The 19,213-nt window shown below is 35.5% G+C and overlaps 1 protein-coding gene across 1 annotated transcript in view; it reads left to right on the forward strand.

The window, feature by feature from the left end:
- Positions 1–16,360: 16,360 nt before the first annotated feature.
- LOC149562023 (RNase P Rpr2/Rpp21 subunit domain protein) overlaps positions 16,361–19,213 on the forward strand; it is a 37,500-nt gene continuing 34,647 nt past the window's right edge. The window contains exon 1 of the mRNA XM_089825561.1: positions 16,361–16,761. Coding sequence (XP_089681687.1) covers positions 16,493–16,761 — 269 coding nt within the window. The 5' untranslated portion in view covers positions 16,361–16,492. The remainder of the gene's footprint in view (positions 16,762–19,213) is intronic.

The following is a 19,213-nucleotide window of genomic DNA, read 5'->3' on the forward strand; positions in this document are numbered from 1 at the left end:
ATGTAGCTTAATCTCACATAGCTTAATAATGGTATTGTAACACTCTCATACATGTTTTAGCATAGCTCCACTTTGCATCTCATTCTAGCTTAATTTTTATTTGCTATGCATTCTTGAGGAACTCCTTGGGACATTTGCATTCTTGCATCTTGTCTTTGGAACCTCCCATTGCATGGTTTACTAGCAAGAAGAGTATTTATAAGGCTCATCTGAGAGCCCTTGAATTTGAAATACACTCTCTTGCACTCTGTGGATAGGGAGCTCTAAGCCGGCATTCAAACATTCCAAACTCATGGAATCGTTTGGATAGAATGGTTTAGAGTGTGACACTTTCGAGTGTACATTTTTAGCGCCCACCGTGGGGCTTGAATCAATTTTTTAGCTCTATTTGCTTTTATTTTTCATCTCTGGTTTTTTTACAGCAGCATATTGGATCTAATTAAGTGCTTTTGTAGGATTATCACTTTGATTTTAAGGCCAACCCACAAGTAGATTGGTTTGAAGGCCAAAAATCTAGTTGGTTTAAAGATTTGATCGTATCTTTTAAACCGCTTGGATTTTGATTCTGAATTTTTTTTATAGGTTGGGTATGTATCCAAAATGTTTCAGTCCAATTTTTAGAGCATTTTGATGTGATTTGCGAAAGTTATGATATTTTCTTTTTTTTTTCATAAAAAGTCATTTTTGGTCGCACATCAGCGTCTTTTTCAGAAAAACTTACATTTCCAGAAAGGGTTTTCAATTCTAATGGGGGTTCTTTCTTTGTATTTTTAATTTTGAGGTCGTATTAAGGATCAAAATTTTGATTTGATAAATTTGGCCTGTTTTGACAAAATTGGTCTCTAGGGCGCAAATAAAGAGATTTTTTTGAATTTCTTGCATTTTTGAAAAGCTCTCTAATTTTTAGCAGAGCTCTCTTCTTTTCATTTCTGTTTTTGGATCCTAAATCATAGCAAACAAGTCCAATCTTGTTGACTAGGTCAAAAGCAAAGAGTAAAAATGAGAGCATTTGTGATTAGTTTGCACTTTCTTTGCATACACTTGATTGGAAGATAACTTGGATATTTGAGGCAACTAACCACTTTTTATTGCATTATTTAATGTTATTTCACACTAACTTGTGGTGCTAACAAGTTGTGATTGTAGGTTGCCATCCTTGTGAAAAAAAATTTGAAACATTGCATAAAAAGAACGCATGTCAAAGCTTCAAATGCACAAGGGCTACTAATGATTGTTTGCAGGGTTGTCCAACGCATAAAAATCCAATTTTGCTTGTTCTTTACTTTTACATGTGCGGCATATACTAGTTGTTTATTTTTAGGCACATTAAAACTTACAATTGGGATCTTTTGGTGATAAGAGAGTATGCTCTTCACCCTTGTGGTGAATCAGAAATCTTGACTTACCATTTGGTTTCAAGAGTAAGAGGCAACTGAATCTTCTTGGCGTGTTTGGGGAAAAAAAATTGGAATAGGAGAGTATGCTCTTCACCCTTGTGGTGAATCAGAAATCTTGACTTCCGAAAGTTGATCCACTCTTTGTGTAGTTAGAATCCTTTAGAGGGCCTGCTCTCAGACAACCTGAGAGGAACAACCCAAGTGGGGACAAGCAAATTACCCAGCTCTTCCAACCCACTATAAACTCAAAGCTATCAAGGAAACAAAACCTTGGTAGACGTAGTGTTTATCTTCGCCTAGTGTGATCGCTTATGGGATTTCAACCATAGGGAGATCACTAGGCAAGAATGCTTAAGGTACTCTTGTGATTGCGAGATCGGTTACTCATCGCAAGGTGAGGTGTCCCGTAATTGAGAGCAAGAGGAACACTATGAACAGAAGCCCTATCTAAACACCCTAAGTTAGTAACTACCTTTTTTTAGCCGCTCAACTTCTTGGTGCAAGGATCGATCCTAGTGGACTACTCGAATCAACCCAAGATTTACACTCACCATATGTGTTCCCTTGATTATGCTTATGGCATTTCCATGACAAAGCCAATATCTCTTGTGGGAAACCACTTGGTGTGAGGTGAAGGAGCATCAAGCATGGGCCAAGTTGTTGAGTAATGAACCATGTCCTTTAGGTAGATATTGCTTGATGTGTTCTCGAATGTGGTATACCTGTGAAAATCTTTTGAACATACACATGACGATAATTCTAGGGATTTCTTTTAAGACCTCACATATGCTTGTATCATGCAAGGTTGCTTTGTCCCTTGCTAGATTTTTTGAAGACTACTTCATGTGTCACTATCTTGCTTGGAAATAAATTATTTTTGAACATCAAATTTGCTATGCTATCAATTATTGCCAAACTTTGTCAACCAAGTCAAAATGTCAAGTGCAAACATTTTCTTGTGTTGCTTGCTAAGGGGAGTCTCATCATTTGATTTTTATTTTCTACGTCTCTAGTTCTTGAACATGCTTAAAGTGGTTCGTTGGTCTTAGTGCTCTAGGTCTTTTTGTCTTCATGGTCTATGCATGCTTGCTAGTTATCCTTTTGCTAAAATGGTTGCCTTGATTTCTTGACTAGACTCTTGGGTTAGAGAGTTGTTCACTTGTCACCTCGCTTGCTCTATCTATTTGGCTATTTGGGCATCTTGCCTAGCTATTGACTTGATTCATTCACGTCGTAGGTTTCTTGGAGATATTGTTTGACAAGTCACTTTAATCTCTCTCTACTATCTAGGCAAGTGAACACTCTACCTCCTATAGTTTCAACATCAAGTTATCCTCTAGGATCTTTTATGCTTGGCTTTGCATCTAAAACTATGGGATCTAAACCTTGTGCTACCAAACTTCAACCAAATCTAGATGATCATGATATCCTCCATGTCACTAAAGAGTTTCAAGATCTATATGTGCAATACAAAGAACTAGAAGAGACAAATGATCTTTCTTATCTTCATCTCTCTAAGCGCATGATAGAAATGAAGTCTAAACTTGAGAAAAGGTTAGAGGAGAATATTGCATCATTACATGAATCTTCTTTAAGACCTTTACATGCATGTGAATCACCTTCTTTGAGGTCATCCTCTTCTTCTAGGACTACATGCTCTACTTCAAGACATCAAATGTCTTCATCTTCTAGATCTAAAGACCTCTTTAGAGAACAAGCAAGTGATACCTCCTTTGAGCCTATGCCAAAATTTCATGATGGACCTATCTTTGACAAAGATAATAATGAAGACATGGATGCATGCTATTCACTTGGGAAGCAACCAAAGGACTCTAGACATACTTTTGAGAGAAATTTTACTCCCTTGGGGAATTCTTATGATGACATTTTGAGAACACTTCTTGGCACCAAGCTCATCATGTTGCCTAAGTCTAGCTCCTATGGAAATCCATTCTTGGATACCTATTGTGCCTATCATCAATCTAATGACCATGCTACTTCTAATTGTATAGAGCTGAAACATAAAATCCAAGATCTCATCGATGATGAGATTGTTGATCTTGGAACCTCTAGTGACTCATGTCCCGAGGATACTTGTCTTGAGCAAGATTACATTGATGAACCTATGTCTAGTAGTGGCTCCATTACATCTTTCACTTCTTCCAACACTCATGCATCTCCCAACACTTCAAATCTTTCCAACTTGCCTCCAACAAACAAAAAAACTAGTGCTTTCCATATGCAATATGCGTACCCTAAAGGGTTACCTCTAAAAGAAACTCAAGCTAACCTTCACTTGGCTGCAAACCTTTTCCATGCTACTAATCCTAAACATCCTCAACCTTCATGCACTACTATGCCTAATCCAAGCACTACTCCATTCATTCTTCATTCTCCCTTGTCCTTAGAAGTGGCTCCATGTCAAGAGGACTCTCAAAAAGAAAAAGCTATAAATGTCAAGAAAGATCAAGATCAAGCACCCTTTCATCTCTTTCAAGATTTTTCCCCTCCATATCCTATATCTTGTCCACCTCCTAAGTATGATAAAGATACCACTTCCATTATCTCCCTTGAGCTTACTGAAAATTATGAGAAAAGTTCTCTTCATATGCTATCCAAAGCTACTTGTCAAGATCAAAACATCCCCTCATGTTCTACTTCTCCACATCCACTTCAAAATTGTGCTCAAGCTTCAAGTGCTGCTATTAAAAATGTTGCTCCTATCAAAGCTACTCATGAGTCTATTGATTGCTTTGACCACGTTGCTCACTCTAAAGATGTTGATATCCATTTGCACTATCCCTTTGCATCTTCTAAATCTATCCTTGGTCCTTATCCATCTAAGCTAAAGCATTCAAACCTTCCATCCATTTTGGGGCCTTATGTTCCTCCATCTCCTACATTCACTCCTAGCTCTCCCATCATACCTCAAGATCAACAAAGACACTCATCCTCAATGACTTTTCACCCATCTATCCATCTAAACCAGTCATGTCATCCTTATTCATCCACAAATCTCAAGTCCTTTGGAAGTGAGAATAAACATAAGAATACATTGAAAAAGAAAGATCACTATGTCCCATCTAATCGACATGTGAATGCTAAGAAGGAGAATGCACAAAAGAGACTGCAAAGGTCCACTATTAAAAAAGCTAAATCAAAGAAAATATGGGTTCCTAAACCCATTATTGAAGAAATGTGTTTTGAAGTATCCAAAGGAAAATCTAAAGCTATATGGATTCCCAAGTCTCTTTTAAAAGACTTGAATTTTGAAAATACTTCAAAGTTGACATTCAAGCTTCCAAAAGCTTCCATTCCATCTTCTTCCAAAAGCTTCCATTCCATCTTCTTCCAAAAATATTTCTAAAAATATTCCAAAGCCTTCCACTCCACTTTTTTCCAAATCTCTTCTACCACCTCATAGATCTAAACCTCAAGCTACTTCATCCATGATTCCTCCATCATTCCAATACCTTTCAAGGTGTGTGTCAATGTTGATCTTGTACACTATTTCAACTACCCTCATGAAATCCTCTAAAGCTTACACTAACTTTCTATACATGAACTATTATCCTCCATATACTCTTCCTACTACCATTTCTCTTTCATCACCCTATCAACATCTTTGAGCATACCTTTCTATGGTCTTGGCTTATCATGACTTATCTTTCCTATAGGAGCACTATCTACATTCAAAAAGCTTGAACTCTTTCCAAAAATCCAGAAAATCATATATGATGCTGAAAAAATCCTAAAAATAAAAAAATGCCCTAAAAAAATGATCATCTTAGTGAAAACCTAGCAATAGGCACTTTGATGTATCACCAAAAAAATCAAAAATTCGAAAATACAAAAAAATTGAAAAAAGTCCTAAAAAAATCCGTCAAGTGGTGAAAACCTAGAAATAGGCACTACTTGAAACCCTTGCACCTATGTCTATCAGCCTCAATCATCCACTTCGCTACACATTTCCTGGCTTGGAATTGTTTCTTGTCCTCATCTCGAGGGCATAGCTACTTAGCCTATTGAGGTATTCTTGTGCATTAGGGTTTCTTTGACAACTCACAAAACAATGTTTCTCAACACTTCCCCCACTTTGACATCAAGTGTTTTTTTTAACACTTTACAGATAGTTTACCTACGGTCTCTGATGTTGCGATATTTCTCACTATCAGAATCAAGTCTTGAAGAAATGGCCAAGTGACTTGCACACACACACTTTAACACTTAAACGACTGAGCTGTGCTGATCTTTATCTATTTTGTGTGTTGTCTATGACGATTTATTTACTATATGTTCCATCCCTAATAGTCTTTCAAGGATGTCATTGACTAGAAGACTGGGGGCACGGGACATATTTTCTTGATTTTTTCTTGTGGGTATACTTTGTTTGTCTATAGTGTTGTAAGCATTTATGCTGGTCCTATTCAACACGTTGACTTACAAATGTATCATCCTTGACTGTTTTGCAAGACCGCACTCAGGGTTTATCCTGGTGCTTATGCCTTGATACAGGTGTAATCTTGCTAAATTAAACTTAGGGAATCTAATCGTGTAGTTATCTTGACTTGCATGTCTCTGATGCTTAGATTGGATTTCCACATACCTATCTAATATCGATCATATTCATATCTTCATAGTTATACTAGTGATGGTTTTATGATCTCATGATGTCCCTAATAAATGCTCAATGATGAAATTAAGAGTCTAAATGTTATGCACTTCTTGCTGGTAAACCACTTTGCATATTAGCTTTCATTTTAGGTTCATTTTCTAGCTTAGTCTTGCATTCTTGCATATGGGGAGAGCTCTCTCTTCATCTTTTCATAGACATATCGGCTAACTCCTTTCATATATTTATTTACTTTCTTCTTGTTCATGTCTTTTCACCTTCTTAATCTTTCGCTTCATCTCTTTTCTATCTTATTATCACATTATATAAAGTTTTGACCTCTTAAATAATTTTGATGTCTTGGATTCATTTTCGGGATCGAAATCCAAATTCGAGTTAATCTTGATGGTCAAAATTGTCTTTTAAAATTTTACTTTCTTCTGAGTAGTTAGTTGACCTTTTGAGGTCTAATCTCTGAATCATCACTGGGGCATCTTCATTTCTTCATGTATTCATCATTTCTATGCTTTATATCTACTAAAATTCAACCTTTTCATGTCTAAAATCCTCTTTCTACTCAATTTGACCTAATTTTTATAATTTATCTTTCACAGTCAACTTTGGTCAAATTGGGGCATTTTATCAGTTTCTTATAGTCATTCTTGGGCTCTAATCATCTATCTGTCATCTTGGACATTGCTATATTCTAATTTTCTCATATCTAGCGAGTTTTTGCATCCCCTTACCTCATTTCAATTTCTATCCTGAGGGGGCAGAAATAATTTATCACTAATTGCTACAACTATCTATTTCTTAGGAGCATTTGTTTGATCTTCTCACTTGCTCTCACTCTATCCGCTTTTCTAGGTGTTAACATTCTTCTTGAATTCTAACATTGTTCTCTTCCTAGTGTTCAGTACTACCACTATCAAGCTGTACATTCAGGACTTGCTATCTTTTTCTACATTTTGTTCTTCAAAATTAGATATCTATATCTATCACCGCCTACTTGGCTTTCTATTTTCTTTGACATAATGTGTTCTCAAATCGATCACGCATTAGTCAAAGAGGAGCAAATGTAATCACCTAAAAATTGTCATCTAGACTATTAGCCCCCTTTTCAACATTTTGGCTAAATTAATTTAATCATTTTGCTAATAATCAATTTATTTGATTATAACCTATAGTTTGATTATGCTATCCTAAGTTCATTATTTGATTAAAAGAACATGTCCCCTTTTAATTAAATAAAAGACCCCATTCTTCTAACCCACTTAAAGTGCACACATAAAGTCCTTTTTCTATTTTACAATTAAAAGAAAAGGCTTGTGAGACTTTTGTCTTATGTGACAAGTCAACTTATATTCTATTGGTTGACTTGTGTGTGCACATGGATCACTCCTCTTTTCGAATTCCACCATTGATCCATCCACCATCTTCATCTTGATCTCTACCGTCCGTACGACTTTAAAAGGGAGAGAGCTTTCCCCCTCAAAGGATCCAATCTTCATTTGAATATTGTTATGTTGCAGGTTTTGTAATAGGTTTCTTTGGAGCTTTGTGGAGAACTTCTATTTCTTGTCTACATTCTCTCATCCATAGCATCATGGCATTCTAGCTTAGCTTAGCTTTCATTTTTACATGTAGCTTAATCTCACATAGCTTAATAATGGTATTGTAACACTCTCATACATGTTTTAGCATAGCTCCACTTTGCATCTCATTCTAGCTTAATTTTTATTTGCATTGCATTCTTGAGGAACTCCTTGGGACATTTGCATTCTTGCATCTTGTCTTTGGAACCTCCCATTGCATGGTTTACTAGCAAGAAGAGTATTTATAAGGCTCATCTGAGAGCCCTTGAACTTGAAATACACTCTCTTGCACTCCGTGGATAGGGAGCTCTAAGTCGGCATTCAAACATTCCAAACTCATGGAATCGTTTGGATAGAATGGTTTAGAGTGTGACACTTTCGAGTGTACAATACTATTATTTTCAAATATATGTGATATTATGTTAGAAACTAAAACTATAAATTTGATGCCCTTTTTCTACATCAATTGAAAAGTGCAAAATCAAATGTGAGAAACCAGTGTCAAAATGGAAAAGTTGTACTAAAAATTAATAGTGTAGACATTTGTTGAAGTATAAATAAATTTATAATATTTTTAATGTTTTGGTTATTTTCTCTTGCTTTAAATATGCTCTTTTAATCTTATATTGTATTCTTTATGATGGTCACATAGACTTTTATTAAACCTTAGCTTCATATATATATATATATAATTTTATAATCTATATTTAATTATAGTAATTAATAATATAAAAATAGTTTTTTTTTTTTTCTTGAGTTTGACCCACTACTTCTCAAAATAATACTACCACTAATAAGTAATAGGAAACTCCATAATGCAACATTTTGAAAACTTATTTTGCTTGTTTTTCTGCACCTTCCCTATCTTCATCTTTTGTCCCTTCCCTATCTTCATTTGTACTACATTCTACTTTCTAATATGTTTGTTCTAGCCATGAACGTGACAATGAATTTTAAGAACTTGTAGAGAAATAAAAACATTGTTTCAAATGTCCATGGAGACTCTCCAAAATAACAAACTTTAAAGGCAAAAAAATCTCTTCAAATCTATTGTAGACTTGAAATTATATGGTATGAAGGCTTCAAGCTTCAATAAAATTTGTGATAATTTTGCTTCACATCATACTCTTATTTTCAAATATACATGATATTATGTTAGAAACTAAAACTATAAATTTGAAGCCTTTTCCACATCAATTGAAAAGTACAAAATCAAATGCAAGAAACCTATGTCAAAATGAAAATAGTGTACCAAAAATTAACAGTGTAGACATTTGTCGAAGTATAAATAAATTTATAATATTTTCAAAGTTTCATTTTTTTTTTCTTGCTTTTATGCTCTATTAATCTTGTATTGTATGCTTTATGATGGTCACATAGACTTTTATTAAACCTTAGCCACACACATACACATACATAATAATATTTTATAATCTATATTTAATTGTAGTAATTATTAATATAAAAATAGGTGAAAAAATATTTTTTTTTTTTTTCAGAGTTTGACCCACTACTTCTCAAAATAATACTACTATTAACAAGTAATAGGAAACTCCATAACGCAAAATTTGGAAAACTTATTTTGCTTGTTCTTTTGTCCCTTCCCTATCTTCATCTTTCGTCCCTTCCCTATCTTCATTTGTGCTTCATCCTAATTTCTAATATGTTGATCTAGCCATGAACTTTACAATGAATTTTAAGAACTTGCAAGACATAAAACATTGTTTCAAATATTTGTGTACACCCTCCAAAATAACAAACTTTAAAGGGAAAAAAGTCTCTTCAAATCTATTGTAGACTTGAAATTATAGAGTATGAAGGCTTCAAGCTCCAATAAAATTTGTGATATTTTGGCTACAAATCATACTCTTATTTTCAAATATATGTGATATTATGTTAGAAACTAAAACTATAAATTTGATTCCCTTTTTCTCCGTGCAATTGACAAGTGTAAAATCAAATGCAAGAAATCTATGCCAAAATAGAAAAAATGTACCAAAAATCAATGTAGACATTTGTCAAAGTATAAATAAATTTATAATAATTTTAAAGTTTCATTTATTTTAATTTCAAAACATTTATTAATGCATTCTTTTCATTTAATTCATTTTCAATTTATTTTTACTTGCATAATTATTTGAATTTTAAAAAGTATTTAAAATAAAATACAAAAATCAATAAAAAATATTTTCAGCCAATTTATATTATTATTCTCATAAATCTTTTTCGTTTAAATACAAATTCTTTTCAAAATATTAGTTTTTAGAACTTGTCGTAGGCTAAGTACAGTTGTGATACTTTTTCCATTTCATGCGTTGTGATTAATTTTTTTCCTTTTAGTAGTTTAAATTTATCATTTTTAAATTTATTGATAAAATCATTACATTGGACATAGTTAGATGCAAGAATTTTACCTTAATAAATTGTATAAAATATTTTTGTATGATTTGATTGGATGAATCATTTTAACTCTTATATGGGCTAGATTTCATGGACTATAAAATATGATAGTTTTTAAGAGTTATTAATGTGATTTATATGATTTCAACTCTGATTGTAAGACATTATACTTTGATAATTTTAAAGATTTTTAATATTATATTTTACAAATTATTTTTTTCATTCAATTAAAAATATTATATACACTTATATTATACAATCTTATAAGAAATACTACTATATATTTTATTATTATAAAAATACCATATAATATTTTTATTAATTTAAATATTCTATATACTATAATAAATTTATTCAATGAAAACTAAATTCATACTAAAACTAACGACAAGTACTAAGCCATTGTATGGCACTTGTTACTTCTTATGCCACATATGTTATCATTTCAATAAATGTATGATTTGAATAGTTATTTTAATTCTCTTTCCAACTCTCACTTTCATTAAATTTGAATGAATGTGATTTTAATGATGTCCATGAGACCACAACATTCTATGGGACTGATAGAATGCGCTAAACAAATTCCATATTTTTTTCCATTTCCAATCTTCTAATATGGGTCTTAATCAAGAAGTCTATCATTTGCTCGATCATGTCAACCTCAAACAAACTATGCATGTTGACTACCTTTTGTATGATATTACAGTATATTTGAATGTTGTTGTAAGCTATGCACTCGGAGAGAAAATGTCATTCTGTTTCAATAGCTCCCGTCTTACGAAACACACATATCCTCTCCTCCCAAACCTCCTTGAGCCTCTTCCATCTACCTACCTCGCATATGAGGTGATGGAATCCAGTCCTCAACTGAGCCAATAACAACCTTGCCTTACCTTTAATAGTAGCCCCAAGTTACACTCTCTCGCCATGATCCCCTATTGGATTGAATTCTTTAATGCAATAAGCCTTTTTTTGGTGAATGTTATTATTCCACATGGCACTTTGAAACTTTTCCCGAACAATTTTTTTTATGCCCGCATTATCATTTAGACACTCATGCACCTTGATGTTCCATTTATCCATCCATTTAATATTTTGCTTCATCCATGTTTTCATCCTACGGTTAAGAGCTTCTTCTTTCACAATTTTCGTCCACTAATGATCATGCATGTTGTTTGTCCTTGTTAAGTAGCTAATTAACCGCATTAATGTTGAAGCCTCTAACGAAAAAGTGTCGCCTTTTCACAAAAGAATTTTATAATGAATAGGGGATTTGACTTCAAGATTGCTCGTGATTAAGTGTTTTTGAATTCTCTCTATTTTCCTTCATCCACAATTTGATATGCTACCCCCCACACCTTGCAGCCATAAAGAACCACCGACGTGACCAACAAACCGAAGAGAGTCTTCTTAGTTTTCCAATCCCATAATTTTGTTGTCCTACATCTATTCTGAAGAAGAAATGAAGATTTCCAACCTCCTTGAATCCTTTTTACTCTACATATCTCCCAACTGAGTTTATGATGAAAGTCAATCCCAAGTTACTTGTATTCTTTCACGATTTCTAATGGGTTGCCTTCAAAAAGGAATGTAGTTTTCTTCTTTTCTCTTTAGAGAGAAACTTATGACTTTGGTTTTGGAGATATTCACTCGCATCCTAACTTGTAGGAAATTTTTTTCTTAAGGTCCCTAAATGATCTCTTAATCCTTGAGCCATATTTGCTATCAAAATAGAGTCATTTGCATACAAAAGAAGCTTCACTGCATATCCTATCACCTAAACACGCTCCCCCTCTATGTTATCTAACCAATTTTCTAGTTTATTGATGTATAGCTTGAATAAGATAGGGGATAAAGGGCATCCCTATTTAACACCAATGTCGCTCCCAAAACATTCAGACATACCATCACTAGTTCTGATTTTGGCTCTAACTTTGTCATATAATCTATGCACTACTGTTCTATATTCATCTAGGATGCCTAATTATTTCATTATGTTCCATAACTTTTCTCTATGTACTATGTCAAAGGCCTTCTCGAAGTCAACAAAACAACAATAAGGTTCTTCCCCTTTACTGTCCCACACTTTCTCTTTTATGTGCTGAAGGGTGATGCAATGGTCAATGGTGGAGTGTTTGAGTCTAAAACCTGCCTACCCTCTTGCTCTTTTACCTTCACTTTCTGCCCATTTGTTGATTCTACATTCAATCATGCTCCCAAAAAGTTTTTTGAGAAGCGAGTTAACCATAATAGTGCAATAGTTTGATGGGTTGTTGATATCACTGCTCTTGAAAAGCGAGATAACCACACTAGTGGTCCATTCTAATGGGAAACCTTCCCAAGTAACATAGTTGAAAATATCCTTTACATAGGGCACAGTAATTTCCTCACCCCATTTTATGAATGTAGCTTGCATCCCATCAATGTCACTCACTTTACCACTTGCCAATTTCTTTATCCCTGTTATGATATCATCAACTATAAAGAGTTCCTTCGAAGTATTCACCCTAGGATGATTGTTCTCCTCTTATGGACGCTCATATAGCAACTTTTCATACTCGAGCCATTGTGCATCCATAATGCTGTTATTTATTTGCTTTCTCTCTTGCTGTAATTCTTTCCAAAACTTCTTGGGATCATGATTTCCTAGGGATATTAATGTTGCCTTCTTGCAATGACATATTTGATGCTGGGAGAAGAGAAGAACTAGGACCAAAGGGACACCCAACTATTCAAACCACTTGCACAAAATCAACATAGTGGAAACAACAACAAATACAAACAATTTGGGAGATACAGGAAGAAAATGCCTTCATTCATATATTCATCCAATGATGAATTACATGCCTAGCTGTAAAGCCTTCTGGGTTAGGGCCATATATCAATTCAATTACAATCTTCTATGATTAAACTTTACATTCTTTCTACTCTCTCTCTGATGATCTTTAAAACTTTAACCAAGACCTCTTAAATATATGCACGACCACAAGTCAACTATTGCAATACAACCAAACAAACTCTTATATTAAGTGCTAAGATAAGCCACAAGTCAGCTCACATTAGATATCTATCCCAAAACTAAATGTAAAAGTCAGCCTCAATAGGAAACCGCACACAGAAAACTCAACAAATGAAGACTCCATGAAATATTGGCACTTGACATCCAAATGAACTCAACAACCACACAAACTTGGGATCCAAACAAACTCGGCAACCACACGAACTCGACATCCAAGCGAACTCGACAACCACACCAACTCAACACCCAAAGGATGACTCGACAACCAAAGAACATTCAACAGTAACTGTGAACTCGATATCAACGAGGAAGCTCGACATCCACTAAACACTGAGCAACCACTAAGAACTTGACAATGTAAGACATTGCAAGTCCACAAAAACTAAGAAAATTGAAAACATGCAGGATAGCAGTGCAACCCAAGATGCTCCTACATCAGTATTCTACATTTTTGGTGCAGATAAGTTTGATATAACCTTTCTTGGTCTCTTTGTTAGCCTCTTTCCCTTTTATATTTCTCTTTGCTGCCTTACACTCTTCATCATACCAAGGATTTGTCCAAAAGGTATTAGTAGACTTCTTTTTATTATTTGACCTCTTTCATGCCTCTAAAGCCTTCTGAATAGTAACAGTCAATGTGCTGCTATGAATCGGTTCCCCTACCCCATTAACCCTGTCACTATCTAAAAGATTGTTGGATTCTTGAAGTTGTTGTTCAAGCATTGCATTGAAAATGATTTTGTTCTCTTGAATTAAAAAGAATTTGCCTTTGTTGCTAGTTGCTTTTTGCATGCAAGTATCATGTTTATTGTGTAAGCTGTTTGAGGAGAGGTCCATTTGAAAATGTAAAGGCACGTGGTCAGAGTTCATCTCTATGGGACAAACACTAATATTAAACTCAAGCATTTTATTTATAAGATTTTGTGAGAAAATTACATAGTCAACCACACTTTGGCCATTGTATGTCTTGCACGTGATACCCCCAAATTTTGGCCATCTTTCGAGCTCGTTGAACATAACCATATCGAACACACTGCAAAACCCTAGTAATTTAGACCCAAAGTGTGAAACACCACTATTGTCATCATCAGAGGCTCTCTTCCAGAGCCTATCACTACCTTCTTCCAACCATAGAGGATTATTTGTCACCTTTTCATTGTCAATCAGCTGTAAGGATTGATTACTCGCAGTCCTAGCATTGAAATCCCCCACTAACATTATATCTCTCATGGTACTAAACAGTAAAATTTCATTTTTTAGTGAAGCATAGGGATCTTCTTTGTCAAGTTTTCTCTTCTTGTAGAACTTAGAGTTTTGTGGAGCAAAGTAGCACGCAACTAATCTAAAATTAATTTTGTTCCCTGATATTTGCAACCAAATATACTATTTATTTGGGTCCTCTTTCTCAAATTTAACAATATCACACCACCTCTCACGAATTAGTACCGTAGTCCCGCCATGCCCTTTACTTGTGTCATTGCCTTTATTCCAAATTGAATTTTTTTATAACCTTCAAAAACTTTTACTTTGTGACCCTTGCACTCATGTATTTCCACAAGAATAATGATATCTCTTTCTTCTGCGAGGGGCCCCAATCTTAGACCTCTTCTCCATGGATAGCCTCTATAATTCTAACTTATAATGCTTAGGCAATCCTGTGGGGTCCCTAATTGCTATTTGTCCTTTGAGAGACGTTTGCTGATTTAAGCTTTCTCGTTCTTCAAACAAGCCCATTTCCCTTGACTTCTTGTTGTTTTCACCTTTTCCCATTCCTTTCTTTGTTCTTCTTGCTGTGAAAATGTTAAGTCTTCATCCAAATAAAACGTCGTGCCTCTAAGCAATGCTCTATTTCTAAGAATGATGTTCTTGTCTTCTATATTTTTTTAGGTAACTCATATGTGCCTATCTCTCCCTCTATCCATCCACTTGCCAATCCTATTTGCATGTTGAATGCCACCTGTCCACTTTAGCTAATCTCTAAGAAAATATCTCATCAGGGTGTCCGTTTTCTCACTTTCTTTGAAATCTTTCTCTCCTTTGACTATGATATTAGCCACTTTGTCCCGCTTGTCTTGCTCTTCTTTTATTTGTATTTTAACTTGGTTTTCAATAATCTCCTTTTGTTTGATTGCTGATCCATTAACCACTTGAGACCAAGATCTTACTTCTTCTATTTGTGCTTTCAGTTGAGATTCTTTAGCTTTTATGTCCACCATGGTTGCTTCAATTTCTTTGATTTGTGCTATATCTGCTACATTTGCTAGAACTGACCCCTTATTTCCAATTGATCTCCATTGCTCAAGTTCATGTTTTATGTTTCTAACTCTTGCTACCCTACCTCCATTTTCTCTTGCATGCTTGAAAGTTGCTCCTCTAGAGTTTTGTTTTCCCGTTCTATCTTACTTGTGTATTTTATTGCTCCATATACTTTCTCTTCTTCCCAATTCCTCTTTTCTACAGCCTCAAGCCTCTTCTTCAAGTCCATGAGTTCCTGCATGTATAGTTCTGGACATCACATTAAAGGTTTGGTGTTTGGGCTGTAGTTTATACTATCATCTAGTGATTCCTTCATGTTGCTCGCTTTAACCATTGGGACTGTTTCACCTTGTTGTGACAACAAACCAGTGGGCTTGCCTAATATAACCTGATTTTGTAACCTTTCAACTCCCTCCCCCTCCATCACAATTGTTTCTGTACTGGATTGTTTGATATTGTTGGAAACTCCTTTCACTCGTAGTAAAATCATTGCAAGACGTCTCTTGGATGGTTGTTTGATCTTGCTGGTTTGTCTATGCCTTAAAATCCCTTTGTATTGCTTTGCATTAACCAATATCAATTCTCTGTCTGTATTAACTGCCTTTTTTTGGAGAAAATCCAACATGATAGTCTCCCAAATGTCCATTAAACCATTCGTGTTGTCCATTGGCAATGGAGTTGTGTGCTTGACTAATTGTCCTCTCATAAGTTGGTCGCACCCTGATAAAGGGCATTCAACATTGGTCCCAACAGATGAGAGGAGTTATTGAAACCAGTTCCACCTAGTGGGTTGAATAAAATCTTGTTCCCTGTCTCCTCGTGAGAATATGTGGTGCTGGGTTCATGACAAATCACTGTCATCTTACTACTCCTTGTCCATCAGTACTACCAGCTCTACAAATATTATTCTCTCATCTACCCCTCTATATGCATGTACCTAAAATAATTATTCCTACCCCTTCTAAACACTCCTTCCATATCCTCTTTTAATTATCTCCCATCATTTCCATTTCATTTCCTATTGAAGAACTTCGACGCTTTGCGTCACTACTTATGCATTGCCGCCAAACCTAGTCTCAAATATATTGCACTTATATTGTTGTTTTGCTTTTACCGTGGAAGTTTCTGCTCAAAAAGTGGTAAAAGCTGTTGATCGATTACTTAAGTTTCTGGGGGGCTTCAAAGCTTGGATATAGTTTTCTGAAGGATCACAATGGGTAAGGGTGAGCGAAAGAAGGAAGATACCCTTAACACAGGCCCTTCTAGGCCTCTACGCGAAGGTGGGAAATCCATTGCAAATCAAAGTGATTTAGCCTACACAAGCGCAGTCAAGAAAATGCAGCATCTGCAAAGATTGGCAGTTTGGGCTGCTGGAGAAGGCTCCATTCCACCAGTTGGAGCTCTTTTGGGCACCCATTTAGCAGCTGCTGGAGAAACTTCGAGGGTTCCTCTACCCGATTCTCCATTTTTTACTTGCGAAAGGTTTGTTCCATTATTTTTTAATATTTAATTTTCCATTTCCAATTCATTATCTTGACAAAAATTGGCATCAGGTGAAATAAAATTAAGACATTCACAGCTTTTCGTCGAGTATCATAGATGAGATATATATATATACTCCTCATTGAAAAAAGTTTATATCTTGTTGTTCTAGTTTCCTTAAAGAGGAGACTGTCATTTTCTCCGTCTTTTTCCTTGAGTCACCATTGGTTAGTTTTCATTTTTCACGCCTCATTCTTAAAGTGTTTCTTGAAGTGGCCAGGTTTCAACCTCAATAGCCTTTAATGCTTCCAATTGGGAGAGAGGGTAAGGAGGAATCCATGCCTCCTCCCAAAATATTTATAGTATCACTTTGTCCTTCATTCCATTTCAAACTTCAAGAGATAGTATCTTGACAATAAAAATAAATTTCAAAACTGCAAGCCTTCCGTTTCGTTCTGCAACTGTGAATATTCCTGGAACAGCCATGCTTTCCAGCAAATAATATCTTAAGAGTTGGCAACTTAAACAATCTTTTTCTTTGAAGGGTCTTATTCACAATAATCAGATTGGGTATTCTAACTCCTCCCATTAACTTAGTAAGACGGTCTTTTTTCCAAGGCTACCCAATGGAATTTCTATTTTTCTTTGGTGCCCTACCCCATTTATTTCTTTTCAGGCAGTTTTCCACCGAGAATGGGGGAATGCAGGGTTGGGTTTTGCAAGGTGAATTTTATCCCAAACTTTGAGGATAAATAATATTTAAAAAATTAATTATAAGCAAACATTAAAATGAGGAAGGGAGAGAGGAAGAAACAACTGAGGATAACTCGGAACAGAGCAAGTCTGATAATGAGGGTACTCATACTGTGTCCGGGGGAGGTGATAAAGAGAAAGATAATTTAATTGATGATCCAGCCATTTTGAGTGAGGAGGAAAACATGGGGAAGGCGTCCACTCCTGTAAAGGAGACTGAGGGACAAGATAAGGAGGTCCCTAGTCAACATGTCCCTGTGGAGTCTGGTGAGGAGGAGCTGTTGGATGGGGAGGAACAAGTTGATAAAGTTGGCCCCTTGCCACACACCACTGTTGAAGACGCGGGTGACTCCCCGGAGAGGGAACCCAAGCTATCCTTCCTGCACTCTGCCAAACAAAAAGCTGACTCTTTCCTTCAAGTCGACTCTTGGATTTATAATGAAATAATGGGGCTGAAGAAGAAAGTGGAAATCTTGCAACATAACTAGGAGGCTGATTGGGCTATTATACAACACATGGAGGTGCGAATGGGAGATATCCCAAAAAAACTTAAAGGATTATGAGCAGAATTTTAGAATGCTTATCAAGAAAAGTGGAATAAAAATGGAGCAGGTAACTTCAAGCATCTGTGCTGCTGCGGCGACATTGGGCAAAAGAGCAAATGAAGGAACCATATCTTTGGAGGGCCCTAGCAAGAGGACAAGACAGAGTTCGAGGAAGAAAGCTTTGATTGTTGCTGCTTCTTCGGCTGCTAACTCCATCCAGGATACGGCTAAGATTGGTAAAGAGGCAGTTAAGATGATTACGGAACTGCAATTGTTTCCTGGGTCTTCTTTTCTGGTTGGGTTCCTGTTCAGGTCTTGTTTGCTGGTTGTTACTTCTGGTTCCTGTGTTTGGTCCTGTTTTCTGGCTTTTAATTTTTAAACTGTACTGAAGGTTCCAGGTCCTTGTAAAACCTGGGTACTTTATTTGGACTTTGTTAGTGGCTTCAAGTCCTTGTAAAACCTGATTTTGGTGCTGCTTCTAGTAGGTTTAAGGACTCTTTCCTGATGGATGACTTGTTTTTTCCTTTTTTGAGGATGTGAAAGGGTTTTGGGGTCCCTTCAAAACCTGTTTTTACTGTAATCTAAAACATTAAAAGATATTGCAATAATACCATTGTTAAATAAATAAAAAAATTAAAATATATAAAAATTAACAAAGATCCATTTTTTATTTATTTATAAGAAATTCAGACTGAATGAAGAGGATAGTGTAAAAGATGAGGAATGGCCAGGTAATTACAAAATGCGGACCAAAGGTGAGGGATATACAGTCGAAGAAGTTGAAAATCAATCATAATGAATCAATTGTTTTCTCTGTTTTTGCTGTGCCTCTTTCCCTGGAAATAGCACTGAATTTTTAAAACTCACCAACATTTATCGAAAGGAAGTTTACATGGCTTCAATTTTAAAAATAATACTTTTTGAAATATAGGTCCATTGGCTATCTCAGTGATGGCAGGTGTGCCATGGATGCCCCCTGCAGAGGGGGGCTGTTCCCAGGGATGGTCACCTCTATAGCTGGTACACGTGGTGGTTGGGTATCAAATCATTGCCCTGAGATCTCCTGGTTCCTTGTTCAGATAAAACAGCCTGGGTATATATATTGAAGCCTATTGATGCCTTGAGCAATATTGCTATATATTTTAAGTATATTC

The sequence above is a fragment of the Cupressus sempervirens genome, chromosome 4 (assembly GCF_028749045.1).
Source record: "Cupressus sempervirens isolate cs-2001-9-10 chromosome 4, ASM2874904v1, whole genome shotgun sequence".
NCBI lineage: Eukaryota > Viridiplantae > Streptophyta > Pinopsida > Cupressales > Cupressaceae > Cupressus > Cupressus sempervirens.